General features: G+C 31.4%; 1 protein-coding gene across 2 annotated transcripts in view; it reads right to left on the bottom strand.

Moving 5' to 3' along the window:
* Positions 1 to 10,359, bottom strand: part of Ubqn (ubiquilin) — a 16,911-nt gene extending 6,552 nt beyond the window's left edge. Inside the window, exons 1-4 of one of the 2 annotated variants that reach the window (XR_001344006.3) lie at positions 9,652 to 10,007; positions 8,801 to 8,999; positions 623 to 861; positions 82 to 220 (exon numbers count right to left, since the gene is read on the bottom strand). Coding sequence is in view for 1 of the 2 variants with exons in the window: in XM_014429646.3 (XP_014285132.1) it covers positions 82 to 220; positions 623 to 861; positions 8,801 to 8,999; positions 9,652 to 9,753 (679 nt within the window). In the remaining variant the exon portion in view is untranslated. Of the gene's footprint in view, positions 1 to 81; positions 221 to 622; positions 862 to 8,800; positions 9,000 to 9,651 lie in introns of both variants that reach the window. The other variant, XM_014429646.3, reaches the window with a different exon arrangement.
* Positions 10,360 to 18,065: the final 7,706 nt, after the last annotated feature.

The raw sequence follows: 18,065 nt of genomic DNA, 5'->3' as shown, positions 1-18,065 counted from the left end.
AAAAAAAAAAAAAAAAAAAAAAAACCAATTAAGAGAGAACTACAACATATACCATAATTCCATAGAGATAACTTTACTCACCGGGTATAGATTCTAAATTGGACATTGCTCTATCTTGGGTCCTCATTAGTTCTTGTAGCATTGATGGATTTCGAGCTAATTCCATTGTTTGGCGTAATAACTCAGGATTATTTAACATATGATTTATTTCTGGATTTCTCTATTAAAAAAATAAAATTTTCCATATTAGTTAATCATTAATGAGCCTTTCTTTTTTTTCTTTTTTAAATTGTTTGTTATTTTGAAAAAAAATAATAAGGTAATTGTAATTTCAGTATGATAAAGATATTTTCATTATTTATTTATCACCATACATTTAAGGGAGGATGAATTCTTGATAAAATGATTCAAATGCAAACCTATGAATATGTTCTACAAACAACTATGTTATATAAAAATAATTTAAAATGCAGAAAATAAAAATAAATTATATGTTGAACAACTACGATATAGGAGCACTCAGATACTAAAAGTTTTAATCATGTATATCATACAAAAAAATCAGTAATAAATTCAAATATAAAATATATATAGAAATTCGTAAATAAAAATAAAAATCCACCTCCATCAGCTCTTGCATTTGTGGGTTGGACATGAATAATGATCTCATATTGTTTGGATCGGACATTAACTGCTGTACGAAAGGATTAGACATTATCTGCCTCAACGTCTCTGGATTAGACATGACCTCCCTTTGCATTCGCTGTTGCAGTTCCATTAGATTTAGAGATCCTAATCCAGCAAGGCCTGGTAAACCACCCATCATGTTATTGAATCCTCCAGCTGGTGCCGAGGTTGTACCTGAAAAAACATATGATTTATTTTTTTAAATAAGTTGAGTGTAATACAGGTTTTATGAGGGAAAATTAAAAAGAAAACAAATAGTTATTAGAGAAATCATGTTTTCATGCAAGAGTTTGAATTGTCTTTTATAAATATTGTACAAAAATATTAAATATAAACGAAAAATCTTTAATTTAATGATCCTTTTAAAACATCTTAACTATATTAAATTTTGAAAAAATGATTAAATTATTTAATCCAAATCCTACTCACTATCACTATGATTCTCTGTTTGAAAAGTCAGATAAGTAAGGCTACTACGGAGGGTGGGAATGGAGGGTTTCACGCCGTTTTCCCAATTTCAGGTTCTTTTTAAATATTACTCCATTTAAACTATCTTAAAATTGTATCTTCCCAATTTAAGCAAATATTTCAAAAGTAATGTACTGTCGCTCCCTGGGGGTCTTAGTGGGCCGGGTCTGGTAGGGTAGGATTGACTATGAATATTGAAATCTTAATTTATGTACTACAGGGTCACAAAATATTGTCTCAAATGGAATACTCCTTCAGAGGGCCAGAATTTTAACTACAAAATCATTGAAGCCACTTCAAAGTAATGTTATTCATATCACATCATGAGATTCTGCAAATATTTTATTGATTTTGTCATCTAATTCTTCATCAAATTGATCTTGCTGCTGTATGAATTTCCCCATATTTCATCAATTTTGGAAAAGAACTGCTGAATGTCATTATAGCAGGAAATAGAAGTATGAAACAATACTTTAACCTGGGAAACATTATTATAAACAATGGGCAACATTTCACCAAGATATGAAACAAGTGACTTTGAGAAGTGAATTAAGCCAAATTAGTGCGAACCCAATTTTATCCAAGCATTCATCTGAAAGTAATGAAAAGGTATCTAGAGCTCCCTGTACTTAACAGTTAGTAAGTAAGCTTATTAACACGTCAGAGATCCTTGAAAAAAAAAATGGTTATGATGAAATGAGAATTTTATTACCCTATTACTAATTGGTCCCCTTTTCATATAAAACGACAAAAACTATTTAGACAAAACTTCATATTGTTGTTATTCAGACCCGTAAAAAGGTTTTTAGAGGCATTAAACAGTTATTCACAATCTTGAGACAAAACGGCAGACGTACTAAAATGAAATTTTATTAATAATATAAAAACATTTGACGAGTTCATCTATCACGAAACTTCCCGGAACAAAGTCTAGGAAAATCCGGATTCTATAAAATTTAAGTATCTCTGCCTTCCCACCTTGATGGTAGTCGGATATAAAAATTTATCCGTAATAGTTCAGTTCTGAAGACCATAAACATTTTTATTAAATAAACTTTTTTTTTAAAGTTCAATTTAGTTTGGAAAATCTTATTGCCTATTGCTTCACCCTCATTGAAATAGACTGACAGGGCCTTAAATGCCGAATTCTCAAATGTTCCTGCTTCCTGTAAGGTACCCTGAAATAATTGACATTTTTACATTGCTAACATTCATAAAAAATGTATAAATATTAACTATGAAAGAATTTGATAGTTAATAAATGAGTGAAATATATAAAGAAGTTTAAACTGAAAAATCTGAGACAGCCGAGCGTGTCCGATCTCTCCCGACCGCAGTAATAAGATACACGGCATTGTTACATTTTATTAACTGTTGTATTCTTGGCAGAAACAAAGTTCATATTAGTTATTTCCACTTTAAGAAATCCTGAAATACGAATTTCCATAACAACAGAAAAATAAAAATTGATTAATTGAAATTTTTAAAGCCTCCCAGTGTATTAAGTGAAAATTGTATAATGCTCATACTAGATTTTTTATTTTCAATTGGAATAAGTTTTTAAACACTAGTCATCTGATGAAGAAAAGGCTCAAGATCACCTCAGAAAGAAGATGGAAATTCTTTAAGGCGAGAAACTATTTAAAATTGTAAATAAATAATGTTCTTGAAAGAACCAGTATACGAGAGGCCCCACAACCTAACTGTGGGACACAATCTCTACACGATGTCGTAAATTGTGATTACATTTAATTAAAGATTGTTTTAGGACTTTAATTCCCCATAACGATTTAAATTTCACGAAAAAAAAAAAAAGTTTTCCATATCTTAGGCCCACGTATTTATTTCCAATGATATTGAAAAAATGAAAGTGGAACAGCAACAATTTTCAAAATGTAACGAGCATGTATATACATTTGTGATTCGTAAATATGAAAAGAAAAGGAAGTATCGTAAGAAATAATCCGGAAAATACTAGTAACTTGCCTAAGACAGAGAAATTAGTCATTCTAATAAGCGATTAACAATACAAGGAAATGGAATGTGTAACTCAGGATAGGTCACTTAAGGTTTTAGGTGTTACACATAACGGGACCGTTTCCATCTTTGTGTGCACTCTACTATCACGTGACAGTGCGATATGAGATAGTTCAAACTTCTTCGATCAAGGTGCTGAATTTTTATGGATTTTAACCAACATTTTTCTGGTGTTACTACATCCAAAAATATGGAAGCTTTCCTGTGTTCATTGGAAAGAGCCCTAGTAGCAAAGAGATAAAAAAACAAAAACAAATAGAATCCAAACGTACAAGTATTGGAACAAAATGCCGGTACGTTTAGAATATTATGGGAAATAAATTTAAAACAAAAAAAAAGCACGAATACATAATTTTTTGTTTATTTGCTGACCGCACCATTCGCCCCCCCCGACTATCTCCACATATTAATCTACGATCAACACTTCATTTTAAAAAAAAAAAGTCACTCCTTTACTGTTCCATCTCCTTACTGGTACTTGAAATATATTTGTATATATTATTTGTAATAGAAATCTAAGTTTTACTAATGGATATAGGTTAATGTCATGACTTATCAGCAGGTGTTGGTAAAGTTTGAAAGAAATGAAAATTATGAATATTTTTTATCAATTTATTAATTGAAAAAATAATATCTCATTTTGATTTGGTACTCCCATTAGTGCCTTTCTACCTGAGGGCGCTACGGCAAGGAAGATTTCCATACATCTCTATTTTTGTCCATATTTTTTATTAGAACTTTGACTTTTCTATTTGGTCATTGAACCTCTGGGTCTTCTTAAAGCTGGTCAATACTCCATAGTTTTTACAGTCTGCATCTAATCATCCTGCAGAGATGCCCAAATAATGATGAAATGGAACTGCAAAATAATTACTTTGGTTCACAAGAAAGGAAACATGACTATAATGTAATGGAACGGAGCAACTATAGAGGAATCACTTAGTCGAATGTGGCACCATTACTATTACAACCAGCATAAACAGTATTGTGAAAGGTTAAGTGATTTTTTGATAAAAAAAAATCAAATCTTCATTCTTTGGCAGATTGATGAAAAAGCATGAGAGTATAATATTGTAGTATAAAAGCTGTTTATTAGATTTCGGGGCTGTATATGATGGGACCTATAGATTTGCAGTATAAGGAGGAATAAAATAAACAAAAATTGCTTCTAAACTATCAGCTTTAACACAAAGAATAACAACAAGACATACTTATTGTTAGATGAGAGTGAATGTAGGAATATCAAAACCCATGGAAAATGGAAAGAAGAATAGACTGATACAGTCCTGACCCCATTGCTATTCAACCTGTTTCTAGATTAGGTAGTGAAGAGTGTAAGGATAGAAGGAAATAGCACGAGTACTAATAAAACATTGGAATTAATGAAGTGGTGATTTTGAGAAGAAGTATGGAGGAAAACGAGGAGGCATATGTCACATTAAGCTGAGAGAGAACAAGAACTAGTCTTAAAATAAATGATGGAAAGATCAAACTAATGGTCATAGATGAAAACCCACATACATGTGGAAATATACAATACTGCAATACACCTGATAAATGTATCAAATTTTCAAGGCTTAGTGCCAGATTTTTTGTACATAAAATGGCAAATGGGGTGTTATTAGGAATGTTTGGGGTATGCATAAAAATGGGATTTTACAAAGTGGATATATTATCTTATAAGAATATGTACCTTTCAAATGTAAAAAAATGAGTAGACTGCAACAACAAGGCCATATGAATCAAATGAAAGCAGACACACAGAGAAAGGTAAATGAAGAAGGAAGGACATTTGCCAATAAAGTAAAGGGGCATCCAATGACACAATAAAAATGTCAGATGGAAGAACACACACAGCAGGCGGATATCTATATGGTTGAGGATGGAACTATGTGATAAAAAATGATGAAGCAGGTGAAGGATCATTTTAATCTTCAGTGCAAGAAGAACATTAAACTAGCAGGATGGATTTTATAAGCATTCAATAATTAAAGATGATTAATTAGCAGTGATTTCAGTTAGTGCCTAATAAACTTATATGATTAAATATAAATTGAACTACTATCAATATTAACAATAATTTTATGGAAACAGAAATTTTATTTAAATTTAAACTTAAATTTCAAAAAATTAAACATTTTTGAAAACAAGAAAAAAGAGTCAGTGAAGATATGTAGCGAGCGGACTGATCAAAACCAAAGTAAGATGCAGGACTAAGTGATCTGACTATTTTCTTTTGTTTAAAATGCTTATGTAAGGAGTACTGAAAATGAATTAGTCCAAATTAAAAGTTTTTTTCTGCCTTCTAATTCAATTTTCAAAATAAAATTTTCTTTAAAAAAAAAAAAAAAAAATTAAAACAAATACTGAAGTAGCCCATCTGAGCAGTCAACATAAGGCATAAATCGCTAAACCTGTTTGAGACGACTAAATTAATAATAGTCCGAGAAAGCAGGATAAAGATCAGAAGAACAAAAACAACAAAAAAATAAAAATGTATGCATTAACCATACATAATAAATAAATCATTGTCTAACACCTGATAATTTGGTCCTTCCAAGAAAGTTTTACATTAGTCATAAGATGTAAAAGCAGCAGCAACCTAGGTAGCCGTCAGGGGTTGGCAAAAAGGACCACTAGGCCCGCTTGCCGGACTTGTTCCCCCCACCAAATATCAGTACCAGTAGTCACAAGATTTGTTATGATGACATTGCTCACATTTGAGTTTATACGTTGTTTTATCAATTTCTATAATTTCACTGTTGTTGTTTCAAACTATGATGAAGGAATGTTAGTAATTGGGTAAAAATATAATTTACTAAAATTAAAAAAACAATAAACATTTAATGACCTCAAAAACACATTACTTCATAACTCGAAATCTCTACATAATTAACTAAAGTGCAGACACGAATTTGAGCCTTCAAAATCTGAGGACTAAAGTTTTTTTTTCTTCTATTTTTGTCTCAGGAGACTAAACTTAATGCATGATGCAGGCCAGGAGAGTGGAGCATAAGGTAAGTGATTTCAACTCTCGAACCATTGTATTAACCAAGTTTGCCTGGGAAAACACCTCCAAGTTAAGTAAAGGAACTTTCTAACCTCCTTCCCTGCTAATAAAAACATTGCTTCCTCTCACTTTGTATAACTTAGACTAAACCAAATTTAAGTTTTGCACTAAAAAATTGTCCTATTAAAAATTAAAACAAAAGAACATTTCAAGTATCTAATTGATAAATACGGTATTTATAAAATCTTTGAAGTAGACATTGATCCCTCAATCTTCAAAACAAATTACAACCGTGATGAAAAGAAAACAGGATCATCCTCTGAAAAATAGCAGTCCTAATACAAATTATAACACACAATTTAAATTATTGCATATAACAAATATAAGTAATACTAATGTAAAACAAAAGATAAAAAATAGTGTTAACATTGATAAAAAGAGCTATGGGTGAACCGAAAATATTCTAATAGTAAAAGAATCAAGGAGTCTAGCAATTATTATGAGGTAATAAACGCCGTAGACAATTGATTTATATGCTAGTTCACTACAGAGAGCCGAAGTTAAATGGGTATGTAACAATATTGATAATTTTTTATTCAGAACAATCCTCAAGACTTTTGAAGCGACATATGTATACTTGTCACTAATATGTAAATATATTATGGCTAATAACTATTCTGATTCATGACAGGAAATTTGGGCCACTCAGCTACTAAAATTCCCTAACTTTCAGCACTTTTTCTTGAAATCCTTTGACTCTTTTAAGTTCTAAAAAATACCCTGACTTTCTAACTTTTCCAAGTCCAGAGTAAACAACTTAAGAACTACAACAAAAACTAATGCTCCTGTCAACATAAAGTATTTTATAAAAATTTGTTGGCGCTATCAATTCCAGATGCAGCATAGTTGGATAGGTTGAAATAATTACTTCTTTCTTATTCTACCACCTAATTACACTGCTAATGTTTAGTGATAACTTTACAGTTTGTTAAAAGATAAAAAATTAAGTTTATATTTACTTTGTTAATGTTAATATGTGGCACGATTTCTGACTCCAAAATACAGAGAAGTTGTTGCTCCCATGGGCAGGCCAAATTTGGATATATTAACAAATATAAATTTTTTTTTTAAAGAATGTTTTAAAAAGCTACAGCTTTTTATTGAAACTTAGTTAAAAAGAATTCTTATCTTAATCTAGTAACCACAGACAAGAAATTAGCAACAGGCAAGCTGAATGTGGAATGTAAGTAATTATGGGCCTATAATAGACTAGTACCCACTTTTTTCCAATTTAAGTAATACTGCTTCAGCATACATTTTTGAGTGATGAAGGGACAAATTAAAACATTAAATATCTAAGACACCTCTTTAACATATCTAAACGTTCATTGACAAAAGTAAACATTAATTAGGACTAAGAAAAGTAAGAAATATAATTAATTTGTTGTGCTAGTTACATCCGTCGATCAGATTAAGGAACTAATACTTTACCGTATTAGTACATAAATTAATAAGGAAATAAATCAAATAATTATCACTTCAAATGGTGATGGTACTCACTTATAATCTATTTTTTCAATTATACTTAATGTTCTCACTTTAGTGTACTCACTTGATCCCAATGTTCTACTGTTGTAGGTTATACCTATGCTATTATTGTGGGTACTAATTTAATTGGATCACAGCTGCCAACTTTCACTCGTTCAAAAGAGGTAAACAAAGCCCCGATGGATCTTTTTCAAGAGAGGTCAGGCATAAATATGAACCACTTCATGGTGTTAGGTTATAACCAACAATGGCTAAGCATTTTCTCATTAAGTACAACTAAGCACAAGGCCACTGCTATTTCACATGAATTGTGAAATAGTACAACAAATAAAAATAAATTAAACAGAGTTACAATGTAAAATAAATTAACACCCTTCTTTCAGATAATATATTCGTAATAAAAAAAATATGGGTGAATAGCAAACAGTTTTAGAACCTGACTTCCAGTGGATTGTGGTTCCAATTATGATTATAATAGTGTGGATACAGCATAAAGGAGAAGATGGTCGGAGGGGGGTCAGTGGACAAGAAAAAAAAAATTATGTTTTAAACAGAACTAAAATTATGTAACATGACTTGAAAGTTGTATATAACAACTTATGCATATTATAATAACATTAACATTCACACTGATACTTCTATTTATAAATAGGAAGAGAACAAATATTTTCCCACCATACTATCGGACTACATTCAGCACTTCATGCACAATGAAGCACTATGATTCCTTACTTGTCAAATTGGAATAACTTATGTGAACTAGTACAAACAATTGTACAACAATTCCAAATTAAAATGTATCACAAATCATAAATAAGAATACCACACATTATGATGATGTTTCATACTGTAGTTGATTGAACTTGATTCTCAAAATATTTAAAAATAATATAAATTTAAATGTAATTATGTATAACATTAAATTTGAACATAAAAATGTCAGTAATCCTAGGGGTTCAGATAAAAACTATAGTTAGTAAGTACACACATGACAATTACCCCGTATTATCTAGTGAAACATATAGGAAAACAAAAGTATATTATACTTACTCTGTTGTTGTTGGCGTTGCTGAGAGGCAGTTTGATTGTTGGGGGCTTGATTACTGGACCTTATAACCAAATGAACCACCACACCATCTTTGACATTATGTTGTGCTAGAGTTTCATTATCTTTCATGATTTTTCCAGCAAATATTAAACATATTTGTGGAATTTCAGCATTAAACTCTTTTGATATTACTTCCTTAAACTGTAAATTCAAAAAGAAAATGGTTAGATATTATATTATAATAAAACAATTGACATGAAGCACTTCTTATCAATAATAAAATTAATTGACAAAAAACAAATATGCAGGAATTCACCACTTATGTCTTCAATCATGCAGTAAGGTTATAAGATTAAAGAATACACAATATTAATGAAGACTTTAATAATTTAATTATGATTTGTCAATTTGGACAACAAAGTTATTAGATAGCTTATCACACAATTTCTTGCAATATTACACTATTTTCGGGCTATAACATAACAATGACTTAAGATTGCAACTAAACCTTCTTAATACAAAACATGATATTTTCTGTCAAATTCTAACTTAAAACTCTAAACCAATTCAACAAATAAGTTTATTAAAGACAATCCCAAAAATTCCTTCATTTCAGATATTGATAGTGAAGTTCAATTAATACTGATAACAGTATCTAGATAGAAATAAAAACTAGAGTTGGAACATAACTACTCCAACTACAGAAAATTAATGTATTCATTTCGTTACCTCATATATAAAAGTCATTCACTATAAAACGACACTAACATGTTCTAGACTAATCGACACTAAATATACGTAATATCATGATCGAATAAATTAAAACAACTTATTCACAGAATAAACTACATACATCTTTAATAGAGGTGTCCTCATCAACTTCCAAAGTTTTCTTATCTTTCGTAGTTTTAACTGTAATATTAATTTTCTTCTTAGAATCTTGCCCTTCTGCCATCTTGCCTATACGAATGACTTGTTAGCTCTGATTGTTAGAGCAGCTAACGCAGTTCAGCAAGCATAGCAATAATTGCAAGGCTAAATTACTTTTGGAAAATTAGTTTATTCTATCTGATACATCTTTCATTATTTTATTTTATCATAAATATTTTTTATGTATTATTCATTTACACTGTGCATTTTTTTTTTCAGTATTGTATTAAATAAAACATAAATTTTACGTCCATGGCGAACACCTTCGATATTCCTGTATGTTAAAGATATTTGTTTTAATGTAGAGACAAATGTAAACTAAATTTGTTACTATGACTACATTAATTTAGTTGAACAATATTGTTATACTACGTATATCGCTCTCCGTAAACGGTGATAAAATCAATTACTAAAATAATTGCAGTCTTTATTGAACTGTTCTCTCCGACTTGAGAAACAGCAGTATACACATTTTTACACATGATTTGCAAGTATGTTCTTAATTTGGTTTTGGTTTTGTACATAAAAAAAAGTGTAGGATTTAGTTTCATTTCGGGTTCCAAGAAGTAACTAGAAACTAACATATTCCTCAGAGAAGTATCCCATGATCACTCTCAATGAAATTCTTGAACTCGACACATAAATATGTATCTTACATACTGCATTCACTCCCTCTCTTTCACCCTTCCAACTTCGGTATTATGCACGGGTGTTTCCATTTCAGCGAAGAAAGGGAAAAAGGCATGCGTCAAACGCACAATGTAAACATAGCCATACGATAGTAACCTACCTATTGAGGTTGAGGTAGCCGAAAATGTGTTAATTTAGCAACTTCGTGTCAAAAGTTGTGCCGGTTTGAATTCGGCCTGGGCATATTGAAATTAATTTCGTAGTGGATCCAAGGAACAGATCTCAACTTTTTTCATTCAAGCAAGAATTAGTCAATAACCTGTAGAATAACCACCCCGTATGTCAGAAATGGGGAGGAAAGGACAAAAACGTATCTAATAAAGTAAATATATAAGAAGATGGTCAGGGTTGCGGTCAAAAGAGAAACAAAATTAGTTAACAACTATTTATTTTCCGACGTTTCGCCCCACTTTGCAGGGCTTCATCAGGGCTGTTCAAAGGTTTACCTTTGTTTAAAGGACTGTTCAACCTTTACCTTTGAACAGCCCTGATGAAGCCCTGCAAAGTGGGGCAAATCGTCGGAAAATAAATAGTTGTAAACTATTTTTGTTTCTCTTTTGACCGCAACTCTGATGCCTGTATCATTACATTTTTATATTACATCAAATTTACTTAATGTGTTTTTATGTGAATACAGTTGTAAATTGCAATAAATAAATTTAAAAAAATAATAATTATAGTAGATGATTATATTATTTTACAGCAATAACTATTTTTCAGCTTGGGAAGTATATAATTTTATTAGAAGTAATGATCTGTTTGAATAAGGGTCATTTCGAATAACTAAGTCCATTATCTGTTATACCACAAGCTAACATTGCTATTCCTTAGTTACCCTTTTCCATTCCAAATGTGTACGCCTTTCAGTTCTATGACAGTTAAAGTTTATGGTCGTTTAAATAACCCTGTCATTAGAACACCTGCATTTAGAACTGATTAGGAATTTTTATGAAAGTAATGTGATATGTAATATCACAGTAATGTTATCTGTGGTATCTAACTTAGTTCCTCTAAAAGTCTCTTCAAATTCTCATTCATGACAATCCCAGCGAAATCTAAAACTATTTTCAACTTAGAGAACTTTTATTATCCTTCAATATTCCAGATAACTTTATTTAAGGTTCCCTTGATACTGGAAGTATCTTCACCAATATCCTCATTGGCAAGGTCCTTCATATTGTAAAGAAATTTGGCTCACTATTGAACATCACACCACCCTCAATCTTACATCATACCTTGAATCACTTTAACTTTTAGGATACTTAACTCCGTCATCCCGTTATTTCCCCGTGACATTCTATTTATTAAAAAATACGTTGATGATCTTTTTCTCGTTCTCAGCCCTGACGAAGTTCCTGAAATCCTATTATCTTTCCATTCTTACCATCTTCGCCTTTAGTTTACTGTTGAGCTCGAAATTGGCCATTTTCTTCCGTTCCTAGACATCCGTATTATAAGAAATTCCGATGATCCCGTATCCACCGATAGGTACACCAAACCCATCTACTCTGGCCGACACCTTAACTTTTTCTCTCAACAATCCTATCATCAAAAAACTAATGTTGCTAAAAAGCCTCATCCACCGATCTCTTTCTTTATCTGACCCTCAGTATCACCCAGCTAACCAACAAACGTAACAAACAAATATTACTTACCAACAACTTTCCTCCTAACGTTACACAAAAACTTTTGGACTCATATGAAGACCCTACTAACACTTTTCATCCTTCACTTAATACTTCTCAACCTACCACAGAATTGTTGGCGTACAGATCTTTTCCTTATATCTTCATCCTCTATGACAATATACAAAAATCATTACGATTTACCATCCCTAACTCAAAGCCAATAAAAAGCTTTCTCACTTTTTTTAACAACTTGAAAGACCCCATAAGCCTTCCATACCGCTCCAATGTAGTGTACCATATTCCATGGTTCACTCCTAACTCTAACTCATGTTATATCAGTGAAACCAAAAAATACCTCCAAGCCCGTATCTCACATCATAAATTATCCAGCAATTGCCATAACCTACTAGCTTCTAAACTCTCTGAGCATGCTTTGATTTTCAACTATACTTTTGATTTCGATATAGCCTCCATCCTCGCTCCTTTTCCTAACCACCAAAACCGTCTCATATCTGAGGCCCTCCATATCAATCTTGATGAAAAACCTGCTACCACAAAACACTGACAAAATTAATATCTCTCTTACTTACAGACACATTGTAAACCTCATCAAACACACTTAACTCAGACATTAAGACTATTTCTACTCTACCATCCCACTACTTCTTATTCTTTTCCTTTAATCTAACTATTTTACTATACTATTACAATTATTTTCTGTATACCTAGTCTTACTCCTACACTATTGTGGACACCCAATTTTTTATTGTCATTACTGTTTTTTAAGATTATTTTTTTTCAATTTTATCCTCACTTAATAACAATTTTTTTCTCTCTAAATTTTATCACATTTTTGCCTATTTATCACTACTCATCTCCAATGTACGATCTATAGACCGACAATTTGTTTACCCTTGTCTTAAAGATTGTCGACCTCTCATTATTGTTACTACCTACCAAAGTTTTACTAGCAACTATTTTTATCTATATTGTTCTTATTTTCTCTTAGTTTATTATATCACTACTGCTTCCATGTTTCATGATTTTTCCTCGTATTCAATAATATTATCTTATTTTATCAATGTACGAATATTTATACAAACTTTTTTGTTTCTCTCTCTGTGTACTGTATGTAATTTATATACAATATCTTATACATTGCATTACATGTAACGACGACGGCGTGCCGTTTTTCGGTTTCAGGCACTTTTTTAAATATTACTCGATTTAATCATCTTAAAGTCTCCTCTTCCTGTTTTAACCAAATATTTCAAAAGTGATATAGGACCTCGCTCCCTGGGGGTCTTAGTGAGGTGGGTCCGGGTGGGAAGGATTGCCTTTTTTTGTGTTATGATATCCTCTTGTGAAATTGTGACATGTTGTACATCAACATACCTACTCACTATAATTGTCTGTTTGAAAAATTAAATAAGTAAGACTACCACGGAGGGCAGGAGTGGAGGGCGCTTTTTAAATATTGCTGGATTAAACTATCTTAAAGTGTCCTTTCCCCATTTTAAACAAATGTCTCATCCATTTCCCTGTTGTAATATTAGATGATCCGGTTAGTTTACTTACATTATTATTATATTATAAAAAATCTAACCCTTTCTGACGGTTAGTGAAGTAGTGTGGAAACTCTTACCTGCCACCCTCTTCCTACCAATCTTCACAGTCTTTTTGGATCAGTATCAGGTATATCCCTTTCCGTTTATCTGTTATTTTTATTTTGTATTCTTATTATTCTCTTTTTACTTGTTACAGTACCTTACTTTTGCCACGTTTACTCCACCACTCAGTTTACCATTTACACCTACTTTTTCATCATATTTGTAATTATTTCTAATAAGTAATGTTCTACAATTTATTACTCTTGTTATTTATATATTCTCACATTTGGCTGTATTTATTAGTAATTAGTTCCTATTTGCCTATATTTAGACTTTCTTAACTTAATCTTTTTTTTTTTTCGCATATTTTCTTGCTTTCTTAGTAAATGTATTATATTTTTATGTTGATTCTTACATATTTTGTTTTTTGTTTTCATTTGACACTGACGAAGCCCTCAATTGTAAATTGATAGACTGATTTGTATCTAAATCATTAGAACCGTTTTTTGAGAAAATCGGAAAAATGTTAAAAATCGAATTTATAAAGTGGCGGTAAGTCAACTAAATCGAAAAAGTAGTTGCCACGCCCCAGGCTTATACCCGCCTTAAATATGTAATTTCAATTTCGTACGAATTTTCTTTTTTGAGCAAGACTGACCACACAAAGACCACTTTGTGGGATTTGGTTATTTGGACTCTGGGGATATCCTGGAATTCGAAATTTGTCTCGATCGCAATACAGTCCCTTAATATATACTTCCTATCTAGGCAAGTGGAGGTAAAAAATAAAAGCGCTTGTATTTATATGTAGTATAAAGCATTAAAATAAAAAATGTTTTTCATCTGATAGGGAGAGATGAGAGAGGACGAGCTCTCGTCTTGATCCTGAGGGGAAGCGATTCTTATAAGTTCCAGAGAAGGAAATTCATGTAATAGTTTCATAAACATTTAATTACCAGCTTGGTATCGATGAGGTCTTCACTTCTATCTTTACTGTTAATCTTGACGTTTTCTGTTTGAGCTCGTCTATGAGGTATCTGTGGATTATTTTTAAGCATGGCGCCCACTAAGACCGCTCCCGCTTTTTAAAAGTGAAATAGTGATTATCCGTTCTTTCTATCTATTACATACAGCTTTAAATGAAGAAAAAAAACCGGCATGGAGCAGTCAAGTGGGCGCCGTACATTATTGATAACATATATAAAAATTTGATATTATATGTTAATATGTTTACAATTATATGTTCATAGTAAGTAACGAACACCATTATCAGGGCTTTCCTTTAGGAGATGTCACGACTTAAAGAGGTACAGCAGTTCTCTTTCAGATGGCCCCGGCGCACTGATAAAGTGGATAACTGCAGTTGTAACTAGAGCTCACTACTGCGTGCTGTTACATTGTGAATAGTAGTCGGATTTGTGTGCAGAGTTTTGTTTTTTTAAATATAAAAGAGTAATTTATGTTGCTGCTCATGCTGGCATGGGTGTTATTTATGTTATTTCGATGTGAGAACTTATTTGCTATAGCGTCGTCATAATCACAAATCACATTACAACAGCGCGTCCTCAGGGTCTTGAAACGAAAAGCACATTACTCACTTCGTTCTGATATATCGCACATATTTAAAAATACATTTAAAAAAGGGTGAGTGATCATTTTTTTTCCTTTCCAGTTCAATTCAAACTGAATATATACCAGTTCATATAACCCAGTCCGATTCTCAACGGTATGGGATAAAAATCAAATTGTTGTGTTTTTAGCTATCTTGTTTTTGTCAAAAAACAAAACAAAAAATCTACTTTAAAGCTCCCTAAAAAAAATGTAAAAGATGCCAAATTAAAGATGTGAAAGTTTCCTGTAAATGTAATGAGTTAGATCTGCTAAAAAAGAAAATAAGCGTTCTATGACGTTATGTTTAAAATTAAAGTTTAATATTTCTTAATAAATGCAAGAAATTATTTTATTGACGATAATTACAAATTTTATTTACAGCAACTGCTCAAAATGCCCTCTATTCTCCCTTCTACATACTTTACTACTGAGAACAATGTATTTCGCTCTCTTTATTTCCCTATCGCCTCCCCCCTTTATCTCCTCATTCTTGAAATTTTTTTTACTCACCAAATAAGAAAAATAATTAACTGTATTTATTTATATAAGAACCAATGCAATTTATAATTAAATATGATTCTCGTTGGGTTCTTTTTTTTTTTTTACTTAATTTATGATTTATAATTAATTAAAGCTTAATAAAGGAGGAGTTTTTTTTTTGAGATCCGAGGTATTTACATCCAAGCCAATGAAGAGTAATAGCTGCTTCAAATGTCCAAAAAGTTTTAGAAATATTCAACTTGGATTTTCAACCTAGCGTCATGGAACGGTTATTTTCTTTTTTGGTAGATCCAACCCATTACATTTATAGGAATTTTCGTGATTTTAATTTGGCACTTCTTACATTTTAGTACCTCTAAGGGAGCTGTAAAGGGGATTTATTTGAGGTTTTCTGAGAAAAAACACGGTTAACAGCTAAAAACGAAAAATTTGATTTTTATCTCATACCATTGAGAATCGGACTATGGGTTATATGGACTTTTTTTGTTCCTGTTAAGGTATATTATCTGCTCCCACAATATGGCTTCTCATTTATGGGACACCCAGTTTATACTATTCCACTATTCTGTCAATTTTTTACAGATGGTTTTTTAAAATAGGTAATGGTCCCATACTATTCTTCCAGACATAAAGCCAAAGTAATGCTCCATATCTATAAGGGGAAATATAATAGTTTTATCTAGGATAAGGGTATCATTAGGGACATATTTGAGAGTAAATATTTATAGCCATTTTTGTGTAGTCAGCCATGTTTTACAACAATCCTATATTCTTTATAAGCCTTCGAGGAGATCACTGTACCATCGATATTGCATAATTTTATGAAAATGCTGTATAGTCTCATTACGTAAGCCGTTATCAACATGTGGAAACCGTCAGGTATGTCATGCACTTGATAGTGGTACAAGAATCCTTGTATTGTAACTCATTACCAGGCGGGTTAAATAAAAGATACAACCATTGATGGACTGAGGGAAAAAAAAAGTATAGTTATTAAAGTCTGTTTAAATTATAGTTATTTTTTTCTTCTGTAACTTATATTTCTCTTCGTTGCTCTTAATTTTAAATAATAAAAAACATTGTTGGGCAATGTTCGTGAAAGTAACTTTGAGTTACGTTACCATACTCAGTAACATTACATCTCTCTCTTTTTATTTTTTTTCAAAAAACTTCATGTATTGATAGATATTACAATCTGCCACACCGTTGTGGGCAGTAGATGATAGTGATGAATGGTCACATTAAATTACATCTCTAATATCAATAGTTAAGCAGTTTCATGCATTTACAATATCCTAGAACATTTTTGAGAGATACTTCCACAGGCTTTCTTGGTTTCATCAAAATTTAAAGTAAATGATCCCTGAATAGATTTTAACTTTTTTATTTTTTAAGTTTCATTCCATAAATACTTTTTGCTAATGTTAAGGTTAAACGATAATCCCTGTTGTTGGTTTCTATAAGAAATACTGTGATAACATCAATTTTTTTTGTGTATATGGGGAATTATCTCGCGGTATTACAAATTAAATTTTAATTCGATCTCAAAACTAAAATTCCTTAGTTTAAAAAGCCTTCCGAATACATAGATCAGTATAGGTTTCTCACTGTTTTTATCTTTTGAAATGATAAAATGAAGGTTGACCGAGAATGTTATATATACTATATAAATTTTTGTCTCTTTTTTTTTTGCTTCTTTGCCACCGCTTTGTTTTCATGCAAGTAATGAAAAAACTTAAGTCTTCAGAATCTAAAATTTGTATTCACATTTCACCTTTTATACATCAAGGATCAAATTTGGTTTAATTTTTTAATAGTATATATAATTGGTCGAGCCGTTAGTCCTAATTTGATTAAATTTTAGAAGAAGTTAGGAATTAGTGTAGAATGGACCTAGTATCAATTTCATCAACTACTTTTGCGAATCCATGCGCAAACATATTTTCTTTGATAGGATATTTTGAAAACGATACAGTTTTGCTCAAAGTTGGAGATTAGTGTAGATAAATTTTATCAAATTTCTATTTTCGCTCGCCTAAGCCAAAAACTAATGCATTGATTTTAAAAATGGTTGTACCAGTGTTCACGATGAGGACCGTGGCAAAATGGCAAAATTCATGAAAACCGTCGTTTACGATTACATAACTGTCGTAACATTTTCCCCAAATTTAGTGCATCAAAGTGTGGTGGAGGAGCTTGGCTAGCACAATTCAGTGCATCAAAGTGTGGTGGAGAAGCTTGGTTAGCACAAATTCAGTGCATCAAAGTGTGGTGGAGGAGCTTGGTTAGCACAAATT

This window comes from Halyomorpha halys, unplaced genomic scaffold (assembly GCF_000696795.3).
Source record: "Halyomorpha halys isolate HHAL.00 unplaced genomic scaffold, Hhal_1.1 Scaffold813.1, whole genome shotgun sequence".
NCBI lineage: Eukaryota > Metazoa > Arthropoda > Insecta > Hemiptera > Pentatomidae > Halyomorpha > Halyomorpha halys.
This window is presented reverse-complemented; position numbering and strand designations above follow the sequence as displayed.